Raw genomic sequence first — 21,181 nt, 5'->3', positions numbered from 1 at the left:
TGACACATACTCCTCCATGCTGGTGGTAGTCCTGATCTGCGGTGAGGGAGACAAAGGGTCACCTGACAGACAGTGCTTTGAGTGCGGTCTCCAGCGCACCGTGCCGCGGTCGGACGCTTGGAGCCAGGGTCTCTGTGGTCTAGGGAACGGAACGCCTGGTGACCTTCACATAAGGCTCCCATTGGCTCGCTATGCCATGTTTCCATACAGGGGATCTCAATGGAATAAAACCCGTCCTCAGACATACTGTACTATACGGTACGGTACTGTATGGAGACATACTGTACTATACGGTACGGTGCTGTATGGAGACATACTGTACTATACGGTACGGTGCTGTATGGAGACATACTGTACTATACGGTACGGTGCTGTATGGAGACATACTGTACTATACGGTACGGTACTGTATGGAGACATACTGTACTATACGGTACGGTACTGTATGGAGACATACTGTACTATACGGTACGGTACTGTATGGTCGCTGTCCACTGCCCTCAGACATACTGTACTATACGGTACGGTACTGTATGGTCGCTGTCCACTGCCAAAGAGTAATGCCTTTTATGACGCTGACAGCATGTCGTTCAATGGTCACTAATTATTTTTGCTGAAAAAGCACCGTTAGACTTTACTTCCGGGAGTGGGATGAAATGATATAGCTTCCAAAAAGTGTGCCAAGCCGAGACCGAAGTGAACTACTTTTTACACATTGATGAGCAGCTGAATTCAGCTGGGAGCCTCTACCCTGCTGGGTATGCAGAGTAGTGTGTTAACCCTTCTCCTGCCGCTGTCGAGAGCCTCGACTGGAGAACCCGACCCGCTCCCTAACATCCTAGTCCCTCCTGGCGTTACCATTAGCTATTCGTTGTTGTTTTTTTTTCCCGAGGATCCTTAACCCAGAATCGGATCTCCCCTCCAGCGTGGCGGCTCAGACAGTTTACGTCAGACAAACGGCGAGCGCCTGTATCATAATAGGTGTTTTTTTTTTTTTTTTTTTTTTTTCTCTTTGAACAGGAAGGAAAGAGGAGGGGGGATCAATAGATGTGATCTGCGTCTTGGGCAGCACTATCTGGTGCTGCTGTTGGAACGCAGGGGGCTCATGTTGTCGTAGTGAGTGAGCTCATGGCTTTATAAAGACTACAGTGACATGGCTGTGGAGCAGCTAAATTTAATCCTCTGCTGGAGACTGAAGAACTTAATTGCCCGGGCCGCTGAGCAGCATGGTCCCCCCAGTGGTAACCTAGCACCATCCCCTGGCCTACGGACTATCGATCCGGGGCCCTCTCTCTCCATAAGCATGCATAAACAGCACTGTCTTCCCCCCTCTCTCTCTCTCTCTCTCTCTCTCTCTCTCTCTCTCTCTCTCTCTCTCTCTCTCTCTCTCACACCCTCCTTTCCTCTCTCTCTCTGTCTGTCTGTCTGTTTCTTCTCTTTTGTTTGCTTCTATGGATCCGTGCATCATAAATCTCTGTCAGCCTCTGATGAGTGCCCAGTGTGTCCGTTAACAAAGAGCCCCCCCCCCCCCCCCCCCCCCTCTCCTCTCTCTGTTTGGAGGAGGACTAATGAATAAGAAACTAAAATGTAAGGCCTCCTCCCAGACTGAGATTAAAATGGGTCCCAATGGGCTGCAGGGATTGCCACTAACTCACTGCTCCCCCTCTCCAATATCACATTTTCTCTCTATAATACGCATGCGCGCGCTCGCACACACACACACACACACACACACACACACACACACACACACACACACACACACACACACACACACACACACTAAATATTGCCCCAGGGGTCTTTTGCCCGATATTCCCTTGACAGTCATTAACCTGGAACCAGTTATATAGAAAGGCATCCTCCATATTTCACATTGCCCCCCCTCCGCCCCCCCTCCCCCTCCCCCCTCCCACACCCACTCCCCTCCATCCCATTTCATTTACATGGCCCCCCTGTGTGAGAACAAACTTTCTACACCCACACCTAGAGATTATGTTTGCAGACACGTCTGTACCTCGGCGAGCGCAGCCTCTGCAGAGAGTGTGGCTGACGTGTGTGTCAGGCCTCGCATCTCCCTAAATGAGTCCCGTGCAGCGGTGCGGCCGCGCGGTAAGAGGTGCCAGTGGCCCCTGGAGGAGAGGTCAGCGTGGCAGCTGCCAGTGGGCGCTGACTGTAGCGGCGAGGCTGAGAAGGTCTGTCAGGAGCTAATTGAGTTCCTCCTCCTGCGCTGACTCTGGGGCCGGTGGCTTATCAGGGACATCGCCCGGGGGCCTCCCTCCACACAGATCTGCCCCTACTGCGGCATCTGATTTCACCATCACCCTGCCTGCGGATGTCATCCCCCCCCCCCCCCCACGCGCGCATTCTCTCACCCCCATCTCCCCCCTTAGTCTGCTGAGGGGGGGGAGGGCAGCTGGGCTGGGATGAGGCTAGCAAAAGCTATCAACCCATGTTTTTCGCATCCCACAACCCAGAGAGTGAAAAGGACGTTCTAAGTTTTGTTATGTTTTGAATTGAGCTTTTATCATAAGCAATACTTTACCACAGGCGTGACGTGCTCCTCGTATGTGAGTACGCGTAAGAGAGAGAGAGAGAGAGAGAAAATGTTGGAGGCAATGATTGTGTTTGACTATTCAGTGACAGTAGAAGGCATTAGCACCCAACAGAAGCGAGCAGGGAGCTCACAGCTGGAATACCTACAAATTGGCCCAATTAGCTCGTCCGGGTTGCCGTGTTCGTCTGACGGTGTCAGCCCGTGTTCAGAGTGCCGCTGCCGGCCCGGGGAAGCGGCGAGACGTGGGGACGGGTGCTCCTTAGTTCCCCCTCAGAAGAAGAGGGGCGCAGAGCGGGAGCGGGGCTCGGAGATCATTAGGCCAGCTAATCCTGGTCACGGCGGCAGCAGTGGAATGATATTAGGGATCTGAAATGCTGTTAGGAGGGCCAGGTGGAATCAGATTAAAACCAAACTGCGCAGTGTGCTTTTGTGGGCTCATAACCCACCACTCAGCATGAATTTTGATCGGTACAAAGGGAAAAGGGGAACAAAAGGAGGAGGGGAAAAGAGAGGGAGAGAGAGAGAGATATCTTTGGCGTGCAGTTCTCCAGTAGGCAACCAAGCAGCAGGATCGGAACTGCACTTACTGTGGCTTATCTTGAGAGGAAACACAGAACTATGGATTTCACAGGCTACACTACCTGAGTCTTCATCAGTCCAGCGGACCTTTCCATTTTGTGTCCTGTGTGAAAAGAAGACACATTAATTAATACTTGGTCCATATATTGTATTCTTTTTTTTTTTATGTGCACAATTACTGCTGTCAAAATATTTAATGTTGCTAATTCATTTGCCATGTAATGATATTTATAGATTTGATTAGGGACCTGTCTCTATGTGAGAGTTAATAATATTTATCGAAATATTTGTGAATATTTGATTAATATGTCGGGTTCAAACGGTTAGTATTCCTTCAATGTCATTAATCAATATATGCAGGGCTTGTTAAAAACGTAAGCACAGCAGTAGTATAATGTGTCATTGCTGAATGAGTTAAGGGGATTCTAGTCCACACATTTATTATAAATGACCACATAGAGCTGGAGGGGAAACAGTTAAGACACTTATGCAATTATGCTAAGTGTCACCCTGGAGACGACCTTTGAACCGGGGTTAAGCTTACTCTGAATTTGTGAAATAAAAGCTAAATGGAGCCATCCCGTGTGCTGCTGCTTTAATATATCGCCTTTAATAAGCAGAGTGCAGGTGTCCCTGTCACACAGGTGCACGTAGCAATCTGAAACACAGAACATAAAGCAGATGAATAGTCCCGCATTAATTTATGTGGATGCAATCTGCATTAGTTATTTAAAGGGCGAAATTCTGTTTGAAAAAAAAAAAAAAAAAAACGGAGAAAAAAAGAAAAGAAACGATGCATCTTTTTCTGATTACCACAAGGATATTTATCCTAGTTTTTTATTAGCACATTGATAACTCATCTGGAAAACATAACCCTTTAGTGTCTCTTGACTTCTACCTGCACCCGTTTATTTTACCGTCGTTGTCCAAATTGTCTTGATAGTTACTGCAGATTGAGTGCCGCGATCCCCAGTGGAAGGGCGGTTGTGGGTATCCTGTATTGTGTACTCTCTACGTCGAAAAACATTCCAGGAGTGTCGAGCCAAAGGCCTTATTCCACAAGGTCACCGGCTTTAACGGGGGGCATTTTTTATTATTTATTTTAGCAGTTAACCTTTTTGTGAATTTCCAGAGGTGGTGGGCACCTGGAGCTCCGATGAATATACATGACAGGAGGGGAGGGGAAACCCGGGAATGAGATTTAATTTGACACGCTGACCCCCATCTCCACGGGCCCTGGAAGCCAGGGTGAGAAAATAAGGTTGACCCGCTGACCCCTGGGTCTGAACCCCACCGTCACCCACCTTCACAATTAAATCAGCCAGAGAGCAAGAGAGAGAGAGCGAGAGAGAGAGAGAGAGAGAGAGAGAGAGAGAGAGAGAGAGAGAGAGAGAGAGAGAGAGAGAGAGAGAGAGAGAGAGAGAGAGAGAGAGAGAGAGAGAGAGAGAGAGAGAGAGAGAGGGAGAGGGAGGGAGGCCAGCAGGCTGGCTGGCCGATAGGGGATATGGAAAAGACCCCTCAGTCCCTCTCTGCTCTCTAGCACTCTGAGATGGCCGACGATCCGGGAAGCGTCTGTACCGAGCTAGGCTGAGGGAAGTGGGGGGGTCTACAGTATCCCCCTCCTCTCTCTACCCTGATGGGGAACTGAAATGCCAACGATGTAAACATTGCCATTAGTTGGCAGTATGCTAATGTTGCTAATGTACCCAGGCTAGAACTTGGGGCTGTCTAGCTGCCACTCAACCAGGAACCCGCGGCGTCTGCATTTGCATAAGCCACACCAGGCTCAATTTCATTAATGTGGCCGGGGCGCAGGTGACCTTTCACCTCGTCTGTGGTGCCTAACGGCAGAGGTGTGTGTGTAACCTCGCCGTGACCCTGACGGGGTCACTGGGTCCACACGACCTTTGGAATACATGGAGGTCATCCTTCTCTCCTAACACTCTGTCTCCCAGAGACACTCTGTTTGCCAGAGAAAAAGGGGGGTGGGTTGGGAGGCACAGAACAAATCTGTTTTTTTCTCCTCTCCTCTGTTCAAAAGTGGAGGCAGAGGAATACATTGGTATGGACAGAGAGGATGCGGTGGGGTTAGGAGCCGTGTTGTATCGACAGGGGCTACACTTTCTTTCACTCAGGGCACAACATCACATGAGATGTTCTCCAAAATTCTGTTATTAGCCAGACAGTGAAAAAGTCAATATCCTGCCATCATGTTTCCTTTTGCCTGACTGCTGACTCAAGGAGACAGCACCAGGTATGGCCAGTGGCTGCACTGAAAGTGAGTGTGTGTGTGGGTGTGGGTGTGTGTGTGGGTGTGGGTTTGCATGTGGGTGTGGGTGTGGGTGTGGGTGTGGGTTTGGGTATGTGTGTGTGTGTGTGTGTGTGTGTGTGTGTGTGTGTGTGTGTGTGTGTGTGTGTGTGTGCGTGTGTGTTTGTTTGTGCATGCATATTATAGAGAGAACATGTAATATTGGGGAGGGGGAGCAGTAGTTTGGGACAGAGTGGTTAGTTTGGTACAGAGTGCAGCCCATAGGGATGTGTGTGTGTGTGTGTGTGTGTGTGTGTGTGTGTGTGTGTGTGTGTGAGAGAGAGAGAGAGAGAGGGAGAGAGAGAGAGTGTGTGTGTTTGTGTGGAGTGTGTTCATTGTGTCAGAGTTTCTTTTGCAGCTGGTGGAGTGTGTGGTGTGGCTAATGAGGCACTTAGTATCCTCCCACCCAGTTGACTGGTTCATAGGAAGGGTTAGGACACACAGAGAGAAAAAGAGGGAGGGGGAGAGGGAGGGAGGGAGGGAGGGAGGGGGAGGGAGAGAGAGAGGGGGATGGAGAGAGGGAGAGCGAGATGGAGGGAGGGAGGGAGGGGGAGAGAGGGAGGGAGGGGGAGAGAGAGAGAGAGTGGGATGGAGGGAGGAGGAGGGAGAGGGAGTGAGGGAGGGAGAGAGAGAGAGAGGGGGAGAGTTCTCCAGCTGTACAAGGACGCTCTCCATGCTGCTCACTCCTCCTACGACTCCAGTGTCACCCAGCATGGCTGTGGAAATCTCCCCGGGTCCTGTGTTCCACCATCAACCTCTCCCACTCCTTCACTGCGGACAAATGCAACGCCTTCCTCTCATTCTTCCACACCAAAGTTGATCATATCTACAACCAACTGGCCTCATCCACCACCCAAACTACCGTGCTACCTGAGCCTGACACCCCAACCCTGACCAACAACTCCCTCACCACCGACTTCACTAAAATAAACTCTGCTGACATAGACAAGGCTTGCCTCCACGACCTCTGCCCCTCTCATTGTGCACACTTGTCAACACCTCCCTTGCCACCCGGTCACGTCCCGCCTGTCTTAAAACTGCCTGCAGTCACCCCCGTTCTCCAGAAACCTGGACTGGACCCAAATATCCCCAACGACTCCAGACTCATCTCTAATCTCCCAATCTCCCTGCCCCAGTCCTCCTTCAGACACTCTCTTGAGACCCACCTTTTTAAAACTGCTTTTAACGTCTGATTGATTTAGCTTCTATTTCGTTTATTTGTGTAGACTTTGTTTTTGTTTTTGGTCACCCTGATGTAAAGATGGAGAGAGAGAGAGAGAGAGAGAGAGAGAGAGAGAGAGAGAGAGGAGAGAGAGAGAGGGGAGGGGAGGGGAGAGAGAGAGAGAGAGAGGAGAGGAGAGAGGGGAGGGGAGAGAGAGAGAGAGAGAGAAAGAGAGATCAGAATAAAAACAAGCAGCTGAGGAGTTTCACTGCTGTGGCCTGTTATGGTGTGAATCCGCCTCTTTGGAATATGCAAGTCTGTCTCATTCTGTGTCTGGGTTTTTCAGAGAAATGAGAGGTGTGTTTTCTATCCTACTCTAGCTACCACAGCATAACTAGACTTGTTATGTTTTTAAAAGCTGTGCATCTGTAAATCAATCAACATCAAGACATGAGTCGGGTCAGGTTCACACCTTCTGCATAACGCTTCACTCATGAGGATGTTATGCTTCATTTGCTTCGAGCCCCCTTTGTGGGTTCTGAGAATGTTAATGCCTGTCGTCTTGAGAGGCCCTGCTAATGATCTCGTCCCTCTGTTCCTCTCTCCCTCCCTCCCCCTCCCCCTCCTCCCTCCTCCCCCCCCCCGCCCCTCTCGCAGGCTGCTGAATAGAATGGCCGCTGATGACCGGCACCTGCCCTCCAGCTGCGGGTCCTACATCAAGACAGAGCCGTCCAGCCCGTCCTCCGTCATCGACACGGTCAGCCACCACAGCCCCAGCGGCAACTCGGACGCCAGCGGCGGCTATGTCAGCGCCATGAACAGCCACTCCAACGGCCTGGACTCTCCGCCCATGTTCACGCCCGGCGTGCTCAGCGCCGGGGCCTGCCGTAAACGCTATGACGACTGCTCCAGCACCATCATGGAGGACTCGCCCATTAAGTGCGAATACATGTTGAACTCCATCCCCAAGAGGCTGTGCCTGGTCTGTGGAGATATAGCCTCAGGGTATCACTATGGCGTGGCCTCCTGTGAGGCCTGCAAAGCCTTTTTTAAAAGGACAATACAAGGTATTTCCCTCCCGCCCCCTCTCCGCCCCCACCACAAACACATAAACACACTCAGTACAAGGAATCCGCCCCCCCCCCCACTTACCCCCCCCTTCCCCCTCTTCAAACACAAAAACACACTCCATACAAGGTATTTCCTTCCCTCCCCCCAACACAGACACCACAGAGATGTACTGTACTGTTATGTCCCCTGTGTGCTTCTAACACAATCACCTGCTGCTCTAATCCACTATCCCAGAGGATTCACAAGCACGGTCACTGCACACTGATCTGTTGCATGTTACTGTGTTCATCAACATTATTCTCCGCTTTTATTTTCTTGGGAAAAGGTATATTTCTGGAAGACCAATGGCCATGGTTGTGCTTCCATCGATCGGCTGCCGTCCTGTGACACACACACACACACACACACACACACACACACACACACACACAGAAACTTAGTAGTGAAAGGGATTCACCTGACACGCAGCACAGTATATGAGGGAGAGCCAATGTCCACTGGGTCTACGTACACTATGGACGTTTTCACACAGGGTAGGCCACTGGTGATGATGACATCATCAGCTGGTGTCAGAGTAGGGAGGGAGCGGTGGTTATGACGTCATCATCAGGGGTCAAATTGGGAGGAGAGCGACACCCCTTTGTGCTCAGATGCCTTTGGGCATTCAGAGCGTGTGTTGATTATTCCCCTCCCGTCCTGTGTGTGTGTGTGTGCGTGTGTGTGTGTGTGTGTGTGTGTGTGTGTGTGTGTGTGTGTGTGTGTGTGTGTACGTGTGTGCATGTGTGCGTGTCTGGGGACTAGGGCGCGGGTGCAGATCTGCATGGCATGATGTATTACAGGTTCCCATTAGAGCACCAATGACAGGCCCCCCACTGTGAGTCTCTGTGCTCTGTCCCAGATTAATCAGGCGGACAGATATATTATTGAGCCAGGGAAAATCCCTGCACATCATGCACAGCTAAGCGCTGTCTGTTGAGGGATAGAAGAAATGAAAAGGAAACCTACAGGAGGTAACATTTCTAAATGCACTGTATGTGCAATAATGGTCAAATCATTATCTTCTCAGAATTAATCTGTTCCATTATGAATTGGTCACAACAGTATATTCTGTGGAATGAAGGATGGCGTAGGTCTCAATTGAAGTATTTCGCGAAAAAAAGAAAAAGTAGTGTGAAAATGCAATTGCGCTGTGTGCCATCGAGTGCGGGCTGTCAAGTAGGTGTTTATTCTGGGCATCCTATCAGCTTTAGACAGTCTATGTACCTTCTGCAGGCAAACAAAAGCATTAGGCCAAATCCTCCTGTTTACCCATGCTGCCATCAGCAATCCTGTCTGTCGACAAAAGATGAACAATTTCTCTCAAGTAACATATCCCTTCTTTTGTCCCCTCGCTAAAATAAACATTGACGGCGACACAATGGAACAGGGAAGAGGAAGGAGGGAAGAAAGAGACGTCTTAAGTGGAGCAACAGCTCAGACAATTAAGAGGGAGGTGCACGAGGAGAAAAATTGAAAGACCTCTAATTTTTTCCCCCCCCTTTCTTCTTCTTCCCTCACTTTGTATTGTCGATTTGAAATCCCTCTCTTTCGCTTCTTGGAGGGCTGCCTGTAATGGAGCTAATCTGCCGCCGTTTGTCCGATCCACGGGAGTTTTGTCAATAACAATCAGCGTTTGGAAAGTGTAATTAAGGCCGAGCCTTTTCATTAGGAGGAAGGGAGGAGGCCGTCTCCAGGGAGGGGGCTGCCAATTAGAAACTCAGGCACGCGTCGCTGGGTAATTTCAGGGAAAGGAGGGGGGGGGGGGGTGGGGGGGTGGGGAAAAACCCAGGACTTCTTTTAGATTGGAGAGGGACCCGGCTGCTCTTTCAGAGCAGGAGGAGGAGGAGAGGCTTAATGGTATAATAATCAGACAGGGGTCCCAGGAAGAACACAGAGGAGGACGCTGGGACTATTTTGGAGGGGGCGGGGGGGGGGGATGGCTAGAGGAGGAAGGAGGCAGTAAATAGGGGGACATAGAGCCCTTGAAAGAATGAGAGGCTGCTGGAGATGAAACCTGATTAATTAAAGAAATAACGAGGCTGGAGAGGTTAGCGAGGGTGAGGTGGCGTCCTCTAATGAGGACAATACAAAAGACGTGTCTTTTACAGCCGTTTATCACATTAGCACTCAGGCTAAATTGTGTGCTAACATGGCCTTTTTTCATTGACACTTACTTATTTCCCTGCGTCACCCATTCAAGAGACTGACGGCAAGCTCTTTCCAGCAGGGTTTTTAATTTTCTTCTATATATATATATGTATATGGCTATATATATGGCATTTAGCTGATGCTTTTATCCAAAGCGACTTACATTGCAGTGAGTGCATACATTTCAGTATATATGGTCCCAGCAGGAATCAAACCCACAACCTAAGCGTTGTGTGTGTCCTCTAGGGGAATACGTTACGTTGTTTTTTGTATTATTAACAAAATATCAGTAAAAAATGAAATTAAAGCTTTTATCTCTATCAGTGGACCATGATATGCATTATGTTATAAAGCAGTAAAGCCAGGATAGAAACCATGTGTTGACTTTGTCTGCCTGGAACATTTTCCAGAAAGCTCTGTTTTTCTGTCTTGGTTCCCTAGCTTAATTGAGCTTTGAGTCCGCTTCACTTCCCCTCTCCCCTCTGCTTCCTTACGTTTGGCTGAAGGGGGAAAAGACCTGATGCCCCTACCTTTTCAACAAAGGGGAATGGCAAATCCATCTTGTGTCACCTATTCATCCACTGAAAAGCCCCCTGAACTCTTAAATGGAGATAGTTAGATTAGTCAAGCCTTGGCCCAAATCAACGTCAACCTAGATAACCATCCATTCCGGAAATGACCCCCACTCCAATCGCTCCCTAATCACCCCCCCATCCCAGCACCTCGCCTGCTCCACCAATCAGAAACATAAATCTGTTATTGAACCTTATTTTCTTATCATTTTGAACCCAAGTGTAAAATTGCCTGAAAACCAACTGAACTCGGTGCCCCTCTTTTTTTATATGAAGTAATAGACCTTGACAGTCAGCCTGTAAAAGTCAGTTTAGATTTTGATGAGAAATCCTGCCATTTTACTGTAATTTACTTACTGGACCTGACTTTCCCCGGCCCTGGCACAGGTCCTGAAAAGCCATAAAATAGATGAAGACAGAAAAAGTATTTTTTTTTTTTTCTGTTTTACTTCTACGGTTGTTGTGTTTTTTGTTCAACAACGCAACCTTTGTAACCCGATATGAACCTCAGGGCTCAGACCTTCAAATGCTTGATTGACTGGCTGTATATTCAGGAATAGATATTTGTCATCCGTGATCATCTCTGGAACAGTGTACATGTCACGACTGGGGAACCAGTCCAGTATTTAGGAGACGCTCAGAACTTTGATTGTAATACACATAGATCATTCACTTAACATGTAGTAGACAGTGATGGACATTTTCCCACCGTCAGGATCTGTCAGACCGAATTGCTAAACAAAATGTGTTTGACTTTTCTTTGTTCATATTGAAATGTTGTACAAAGTGTAACTAAATATATGGAAATATGGAGATGAAAAACAAGTTAATCCTCCGTCTCCTCCCTCCCTATGGGAAGCCTCCCTGACATGATTTTAAGTAGTGTACTAATGAGCACATGTGTACAGTGTGTGTGTGTGTGTGTGTGTGTGTGTGTGTGTGTGTGTGTTTCTGTTTTATCTGTGCATGGCTTCAGTTAGTTAGCCTCCAGGTGTGTGGTGTATACGTGTCCATCAAGCGCCCCTGGAAGAGGGGATCGGAGGGGAGGGGAGGGGAGGGGAGGGGAGGGGAGAGGAGAGAAAAATACCTCTGTAAATACGAAGGTCCTGTGGGACAAGCAGGGTCAACTCTGCAGTGTTGCTCTGGCAGGCAGACCAGCTGCATACAGTACCATGTACACTTGCCAACATTGCTATTGTAGTGGGTTTCTGTCATAATAATATGATATTGAATATCCTGAGCCAAAAGCAAAATTATATTGCAAATGATATTGCAGACTTACAACAATAACAATGTACCAAAGTTAAATAAGAAGGAAAAACAGTAGATGGTTTTAGCAGTAGGAACTGTTCTCGGTAACGGTTGAATGTCAAAATGCCCAAATAAAGAGTTAGTGAGCACAGAAAGCCAACCACAGCAGGGCTAACAACGTAACGATCTGAGAGAAGACTGCTCTGATTGCCTCCCCTGAACAGATGGGAAATGGATGGGATTATTATGGTCTGGCTATGCTATGACAACAAAGGAAAAACAGGGAGACAATCAGACCTCATCAGCCGCTTTTTCTCACACCTTTATTTACCCCAATCCCAAAGAGATCAGAGGAATTAGCATAATGATTTCTAACCCAGATATAAAGGAGGAATTTCTAATTATTTAATACATCTTGGGACCCTCCACTTGATCTGCCCAATAATGTTAACATAATTGCATAAGTTGTTAAAGGGGGTTAGAGGGCTGGAGGTGGAACGCTACAGGAATATTATCCAGCTCTGTGTCTGTGCAACAACATGGAGCCGTGTCAGGGCCAGGGAGCAACTAGGCTGTGTAGGGATGGAATCCCAATGTGCTGCTGCTGTGTGGATGACTGTTTATCTACACGCAGGGGAGCTGGGGTACAAGCAGGGGAGCTGGCGTGTGTCCGTAAGCAGTTAGCCAGAACAATACAGCAGGGTGTATAGACAGTATATCTCATCTAGGGCTTAAATTGTAGTCATTTTCATTTAGCCAATTATACCGACGCGGTTGAAAGGTTAACCTGGATAAGTACAGTACCAGAAACCTGGTAGTTATTGATGCAGCTGGGTAGCTGGTATTATGGCCGTGCAGGCAGAAGATAAATAAAATGACCAAAGTAAACAGGAGTAAACTGAAGAAAATATCAATGATAAAAGTCCTGTGTCGCCCGCCCGCCCGCCAGTGAACTTCCAAATCCCTATTTTGTCATTCACAGTGGAAAGGGTATGATTCACATTCAGACCCTCTGGCAGCCATTATTTCCAAACCCTTTATTGAAACTCTTGAACACAGTAAACCGTGGGGAAGGGGACACGAGGAGAATGCCATTGTCTAGACCCTGCCCTTTCTACTGCTAATGCTACAGTACAGCACAAACAGCTCTTTTATTGTGGAGCAATGAAACTCCTTTTTTTCCTTCTTCTTCGTCGTGTTGTCCCGGAATCAGACGCTAACGGACTGGACTTGAATAATGCATAAGGCCTCTTGCCTGTACACTATGTAAATAGTCAACAACGGCAAACAATGGGTAAGAACAGGTTTGGGTCTGCCGGGGCATTATGTAGAGTGGCCAGGGGCGGCATGTCCGTCTCTCTACCCTGCTATTGAGGTAGCGGTAGCAGGCCCCCCCGGAGCACAGTCTGGACACGGTGGCCTGCTCCCGGGGCCTGCAGGGGACACACTCTGAATTAATGAGGCCAATTTTGCGGGGGGGGGGGGGCGAGGGTGGCGTCTGCTGAGGGTCCAGGAGGAGTACTGTAGGTCCTCCCCTCCCTCCCTCCCTCAGTCCCTCGTCCTCGTCCTCGCCCCCCTCCCCCCCCCCCCCATCCCCCCAGCTCTGGAAGTTACCGTGCCCCCTGAGGACACCTCACCTTAGCCACACCGCTGTAATGGATTGCTTAGGAGATGGTTAACAAATGCTGAAGTCGAAGGCCTGCCTCACAGAAACTGATTTATTATAGACTATAGGATATTTTTATAGTGCTCTTAGCCTTCTACAGTGGTTCATATAACATGAAAGGCGACACCCTGAAGTTCTGCATTCATTGTATGTTTTTTTATACTTTAAAGGTGCAGTCTGTAAATCAAACACCAACAAAGTGGGCTCCCTGCCACTTTTTTTGGTAAACGTCTGAGGGCTGGGGCTGGAGAAATGTAGCCACTCCCAGTTTTATAGATAGAGATATGGATGCAAGGACTGACCATCCATGAGATCAAAATGATAGTTTTAACCCTGTTTTGAAGCAGTGCAATTGCATTGTTTACAAACAATGACTGACTAAGTTAATTTAGTTAATGACTAACTAAATTACTAACTTATGAGGCATTTACACAGTTAAAGTTATATTCTTCAAGAATCAAATATATATATCAATATATTATTCATTTAAAAGTCCAGAAATGGATGTAGAAAATTAACGATTGCCCCTTTTGAAGTATTTTAGTCACAATGTGTCTCTTTATCTAATTTTCATGAGTGACTAAGAAAAAAGAGCATGTGACCCTTTTAGCTTTTATTGGACTCACTCTGCTACATGAACAGTGATCAGGGTAAGGCTCAACCTCCTCCCTTCTCTTCTCCTCCGCAGGCAACATAGAATACAGCTGTCCCGCCACAAACGAGTGCGAGATCACAAAACGGAGACGCAAGTCCTGTCAAGCCTGTCGCTTCATGAAATGTCTGAAAGTGGGGATGCTCAAAGAAGGTAAGGGTATCTCCTTCTTTTTTTAAAACATTTTTTTATCACCTGACCCATTTTATTCCACCTGTTTCCTGCTCATAAATGGCTATATCATTTCATATTCAACACTCATTCATACCGAACAATGGAAATACCGCCATTCATATGAGAGGGAGATCGTAAGACATCAGATGACAGGATGTGGTCTGGTTATGCCCCAGACTGGTCTGGCAGCCTTGAGCCCGTGCCAGGCCTGGGTGAGGGGTGCAGGCTACAACCTGGGCTAGACAACTGATCTCAGCCCCCTTGTCCTCCCCTTACCAACACAGCAGTAAATAATGTGCAGTTGAGCTGGGTACAGAAATATGCTGAATAGGTCGATCGGGCCTGTCTGAGTAATAGAAATGTAACAGTATTCCGACTGGAAAGGCTTAGGCCAGGTCCCTGAGCACACACTCAGGCCGAGTCTCGGCTCTCCCCGGCATATTGATCCGCTAAATGTTTTCCGAACATCTCAGCTCTCTTCCTGTGGATGGTTTTTTAAAGTCACGCCAGCTGGGAATTCAGTGACAATTAAACATGCTGCCAATGGATTTCTCCAGGCTGGGTTTCTTCCCCCCTGCTGGGCCTCCTGAGACCCCCGGGCTGAGGCTGCTCTTCCGGGGGAAGGCCCCGCTCCTACCTGCCCCCCCCGCCCCCCATCCCCTCCTTCCCTCCTTCCATTAGTGGCTCCTCTCTCTGTTTTTCCGCCCCCCCCCTCACTTGTTGGGCGCCCCAGAAAGGCCCGGCACGCATGAGAGATGTGTGGCCGGGGAATGAAGAGGCGGTGGTGTGTTTATTTAATCTCTCCTTATTTCTTCCCTCCTCGCCCCCCCCCCCCCACCCCCCCCACCCCCCCACCCCCCCAGAGCGTGCCAGGTGAGAACAGGTCAAATTGCGCTGATGTTTTCCTAAGTGTGATTATCCCCCCCTATCCTTCTGTACGCCAGAAAATGAATAACGACACACGTGAAGATTAGTTATTTTACTCCCACTTCATTGTCAATCCCTTCAAACACTGTGATTGTGAGTCCTCTCCCGCCACACGCCGTCCCCTCCGACACCAAGTGCAGGATTTATTCAACGTTATTACCCTTTTATTCGCTGCAGAGTACAATCTATAGACATCTATACTACTGTCGATCCTATCCTGTGTTGTATAGTGATTTCAAGTCTCCAACTCCAGCCACAGAGCAGTCTGTATGGATCTCTGTTCAGTAACAGAATCCCTTGTACTGCCTGCAGCCAGAAAGAGAGGCTGGGCCAGAAAGAGTGAGTAATCTCATTACTATCTGTTGAAAAATTAATGCCAATATATCATCCGGAGGAAAAAGAGACTACAAAATAGGTAGTGATGACCATAAATGGATGACAAGTGTCAGGTGACAGGTCAGAGTAAAGACAGTGTGTTTAGCTCAAATATGCAGAGAAGGACTTAGTCCAACGTCCTAATGAATACTTCTGTATATTTAACACACATCCCCAGACTGAGTAAGAACCTCCGTTTTACAGTGGTTTTCCTCTCATATCAGAACGGAGGCAACGGCTCCCACCGACTCTGTGAGGCCCTGTGAGACACCGCCTGTCATCTCCGTCCCACCTCCCACCACCGTTCCCACACAATCAAAAGAAGTCAACTCATTTCCCAAATTAACAGACAGGCGTGAGGCGCGTCACGTCGCGCTCCGTCTCCCCCCCAACGCAAGGTCGGACGTCTCCGGGCGCGAGTGTGCGTGAGCGTGAAATCAATGAGGCTGGTCACGGGGACCACCGGGGAAATGGGGGGGGGAGGGGGGGAGGCGACCGGTGCCTCTGCCCAGTCTAAAGCTCCATGAAGTCGGACGGCTCAACGCTGTGTTCAGGGCTCTAGGTGTGGAGATGGGCAGCCCTCATGTGACCGAAGCCACCGCTCGAGAGTTCATTACTGCAGAAAGGTCACTTGCTCAATGGAAAAAGCACCTAATTATAACTTTACAGCTCCAGCATGAGGCTCCTTACCGTGAGGCTCTATGGAACTAGGTTTCAAAGTACTACACCCACCGAACACTTAACACTCTTATTGAGGGTGTGATGGAATTTCTTCGACGTTCAGGAGGAGATCCGGGCAGTGTAGAGTTAACGCTTTTGATGAGGGATTGACTCTGCACATTTCCACTTTTTTCCCCCTCAGGACCTTAGTGGCCAAGTTAAGATTATTAATTGACACTCTTCAAGTGCAAAAGAATATCAAGGTTTTACCACGACGTGGAAATCAATGAATGGGCCTACAGTACCTCCATCACCCAGGGATTAGTGCCTGCGCTCAATCCATTGGAAAAGGCTACAGTTTGTCGGTGTAAACACAGTGGAAGTGCAAGGGAAGTGATCTCCGCAGATCAGCAGTCCGCTTAAAGAGGATCTGCTTGAGACCCGTGTTGAGTCGCTGTACTTTCCCCCCGACTGTATAAAAGAGGAAGTGATCGATAGGGAGAGTCAAATGTCCAGGCCTACAGGTTCTTCCTCTGATCAATGGAGGGGGTCAGAGCTGAGAGGGAGAGAAAGAGGAACGGATACTATTGAGAGATTACATTGACATAATTCAGTGGCTGTTGCCCTCTGCTCCCCCCACCCCCCCCCCCCCCCTCTCTCACACACACACACACACACACACACACACACACACACACACACACACACACACACACACACACACACACACAGGGAAGCACTAGTTTCGAGGTGAATTTTTACAGTTCAGTCTCTTACTAATATGGGCCTTACGGTATACAACGTATTAGTTGGATTAAGGGAGCGCTGGCTTATGTTCAGCCCCTACCATCCTGTGCTACAAGACAGTACGTGAGAGACTTGGGGGAGTATGGGGGAGTATGGGGGAGTATGGGGCCCCTTCACTGTAATACGCTCTCTCCTGCTCTGTTCTCTGGCCTGACAGGTGAGAGAGAGAGAGAGCATTACAACAGACATAGACATGTGTTCTACAAAGGAGGATCGAGAGGAGGGGGTGATACACAATACAAGCATCCTGTATATCACTCTTATTATGGGATAGACATGGAAAGACCAACCACAGCCCACAATAGCCTCCCCACAGGGACATACTGTACAGTACATGCGAACAAACCACCCTCGCATTCGTACACGTCCAAATACCAGCCATACGCAGACATACATGTACATGTACACGCAATAGGCGATAAGGCATGACATGACAGGACAGCATGATGGGACAGTCGAGATGCTGAATGTGGTTTCAGATGAACAACGTGGAAGAGGAGCAACGTCCGGCGATCGGCGCGCAGCAAGAGTGAGATGTCTAAGAACAATACAGCGTTTTGGCCCTAGAAGTACATGTACAGTGGTTCTTGGCCTACGAGTGCAGCCTGAAGCTGGAGTTGGGAGCGGACCCACCGTGACGTCCTTCCCCGGGGGGGGTTTCGACGGCCTCCCTTCGACGGCAGGTGACAGAACCTGTGGGAACTGTGCGTACGTCCGTAAGCCCTCTGTGGTCAGCAGATAGGGCGGGAGGACGTGTGACCAGTTTTCCGCTGTCCTCGATCATCGCCACTCGTGATTAAAAATGCTGCTTACAAGCACGCAAAGCTGGCAACGGGGGCCCTTTGAAATACTGCTGACGGGAGGTTTAGCAGGGCGGCTGCCTTGAAAGGCAGGGTTCACCATGCCTTGCCATGTGGCCTTCTGATTTTCCCAGCTAAAATAGGGTCCGCCTAAGCCCCCCTTGGCACTGCCAACCATCCCAGACATCCTGACACTTTCCCCAGGGAGAGACATCCAGAACAGGTGAGAGGCTCAAAATAAGGCCCCCTGCCCCAGCCCGGGCCACACAAAGTGAGTGAAGACAGGCCCTTTTGTAGGAGTGTGCTCTGAGGGGGATTATTATTGTTTTTGGAGAGAAAGAGGAGCCCTAGGTCAGCTGGCCCCAGCCCCCGCCCCCCGAGGCCTGCGCTAATCCACGCGCAAATGCCAACCGCCTTGGCCAACAGCCCTCTCCCACAGAACCCTGCTTTGAAGAGGTGACACCCGAGCTCGCCCGCCCGCTACCGCGGCGCGGCCTCCTCCCCGCACCGGGTGATGGTGCGGGGCCGTAAAAACACAGATGTGTCTGGTGATGAGGCCGCACTCAGCCCTCTTTACACTTCACACACACCGAAAACACACACACACACACACACACACACACACACACACACACGCACACTCTTATACAGTACAATACAGACACACAGGCCACAAACCAACCATTTTAAACTCAGAGGGCCACCAAAGTGACACACAGGTTCACGAAGGCCTGAGATATTGCAAGACGGAACCGAATGAGTGAGTGAGTGAGTGAGTGAGTGAGTGAGTGAGTGAGTGAGTGAAGTGGTCTGCTCGCCCTAGTACCCTCTCTCTTCCTCTCTGTCTCTCGTCTGGCCCTCTTTGACTGTAAAATGAGACAGGTTAGTGCCAAGCTTTAATTCCTGTCAGCATCTGTTAATTATGGCCGGGACTGTTCTAATTAAAACAGGCACCCATGTACCTTGGAATCCTCACTCTGGCTTTGCACTGACGCTGGCTGTCTGACACTGCCACATGACTCGCGCGCACACACACACACACACACACACACACACACACACACACACCGCCAGCCAGAGAGGACCATGGGATGGGACAGCTCATGGAGCAGGATTGCTTCCACCTGGCATCGGCTGAGCTCTTCAGGAGTGCCCGGAGAAACCGTGGAATGTGGTGACATCACAATTACCACAGATAGGAATTTTCCATTCCTACAATACCAACACGGCTGAATTAAATCTGAACGCCCCGAAGCACTTAAACCTAGCCCTGACTGGGGGACATTTGAGTTGCTCTTAACATAAGTTCATACCCAAGGAAGCCCCCCTAACCCTGACTAAATTCACTGACTATAAAAAAATATAAAATCATTCTCTTTTTTTGACATAATACGTGATAATAATAAAACGGTGAGTTTTGCTGTAATGTAGCAGCCATCAAATGATCCCCCAGTGCATGCTGGGAAGGATGAGTCTCTGTTGGGAATTGTGGGTAATTAGGTTAGTGGGTTGTCAGTGTCAGGAAATTGAAAGACAATCCTAATCAGATTTGTGTTTCCAGGGAATCAAATAATTTATATAAGTAGCAGAAATCTCCTTATTTTACTTCTACAAAAAAAAAACCACAGTTTGCTTGTACCCACCGAGGCATACAGTCTGGGGGAGAAGGGCTGTGGCAGTATTAGTAGCTAAGGGGTGAAAATGAAAATGTCTATTTTCATAATCCCTGGTATCATTCCTTTCTATGAAATGAAGGCTGCTTGTTATAGATGACATCATCTTAGCTCGCCATCCAACCAGCGACCTCTAATCGCTGTGCATGGGACGTGGGACAGACTCATCCTGCAGGAGAGCAGTGGCTGATGGGGGGGAAATTGTATTAGCCTCATTTGCAGTGGCTACACAATGCCCAGGTTTGACACCGTCTTTGCAGTTATAAAGGGATGAAATCATCAAGGAAGTGCTTTCCCTCCTCTGTGATGTTAGCACAGGGGACTTGGTGTACTGACAAATTAACCCCTCCTCCTCCTGCTGCTCCTCCTCCTCCCCCTCCTCCAAAACCAAAAGAGGGGTTCTCAAATCCCATTTAGCATCCATTTGTTTTGAAGTGGTTACATTATACCTCCCAATGAAATGGAGAGACTGTTTATGTATATATATGCTGGGTTCAGATACATCATTAACATTTCAGCGGTGCGGGGCAGTGTCAAACACAGTATATGCTCCAAATATGGAAATGCAGGATATAAATGTTTGCATATGATTACATAAACTACCAAACACACCGGTATCAAATAAATGGAGCACAGCAGATGAAATATTTTAACTATGTTGAGAAATAATAGAATAGAGAAAGACATCCCAAATGGAAACATTCTTATCAAATAATTAGATAATAAATAACTTATGTTATGATGAGACTCGCTGACATTTACAGTATCTGTGCAGGACCTGGTCCCCCCTCTGAGTGGCAGAGGGTGATAAGGCCTTGGCTAGTCCTGTGAAAGAGGGGGGCTTTTATGGGAGAGCCACCGCCACAGTATCTATCTGCCATAAGAGAAGGAACGTGTAGCTATATTGTCGGACTATACGCAGGCAGACGGAGTGCATGGGAATGTGTATTCAGGGGTCGGCTGGTTGGTTGAGTTTCGTCTACGGTACGTGGACACAGAGGCTCACACACAGCTGAGCACACAGGTACCTGCCTGCTCATTAGCATGCAGTCTGCCTCACCCAAAAAGCTAAATAATTAGAGGGCCAGTCTGTGAGATCATTGACCCCACGTTAAATATTCATATGTTTAGAGCTCCTCCAGGCTCAGCTGTGTCACAGTAGACCAGCCAGGCATGGACCACATATGGGAAGGCAGCCTTGCCTCTGAAACACACACACACACACACGCACATGCACACACAAGTACAGACACACACACACATGTACATGCACTCACACACACACACGCGCACACACACGTACACACGCACATGCACATGCACTCACACAAACACACACATACACACGCACTCACGCGCCCGCCCACACACACACACACACACACACACACACACACACACACACACACACACACACACACACACACTGCCCTCTTCTTTAGTTACCACATGCAAACAAAAGATCTCCCTCACCAGTGCCGTCAATCACACCTCAGGATTTGTGTATTTTCAGTTTTAATGCTCCCTCATATAGCGAGTACTTCTGATTCCGATCATGCCAGAGTCTGAGAAGAGTGAATCTCATAGTGTTTCACTGAGAGAGGTATTTTACATCTGTGTCATTTCCTTACCACTTCATTTGACGAGCATAGGAATACTGTGCACCATGTCAGATGTTTTCAGATGGATTGCATTCTCATTCTAAACACGTTTCGTTCGGTGGAGTATTGTGAGATACTGTGTAGTATTGTGAGATACTG

General features: G+C 48.7%; 1 protein-coding gene across 7 annotated transcripts in view; it reads left to right on the top strand.

The window, feature by feature from the left end:
* The window catches only part of esrrb (estrogen-related receptor beta), a gene marked incomplete at both ends in the record, with an annotated part of 47,248 nt that overhangs the window by 9,203 nt on the left and 16,864 nt on the right, over positions 1-21,181 (top strand). For 5 of the 7 annotated variants that reach the window (XM_083683397.1, XM_083683396.1, XM_083683393.1 and 2 more), the window contains 2 exons: positions 7,264-7,673; positions 14,042-14,158. In XM_083683397.1, the coding sequence (XP_083539523.1) occupies positions 7,264-7,673; positions 14,042-14,158 (527 nt within the window). Of the gene's footprint in view, positions 1-7,263; positions 7,674-14,041; positions 14,165-21,181 lie in introns of all 7 variants that reach the window. The other 2 variants (XM_083683395.1, XM_083683392.1) reach the window with 1 other exon arrangement.

Source organism: Argentina silus (assembly GCF_951799395.1).
Source record: "Argentina silus genome assembly, chromosome: 13".
In the NCBI taxonomy this organism is placed as follows: domain Eukaryota; kingdom Metazoa; phylum Chordata; class Actinopteri; order Argentiniformes; family Argentinidae; genus Argentina; species Argentina silus.
This window is presented reverse-complemented; position numbering and strand designations above follow the sequence as displayed.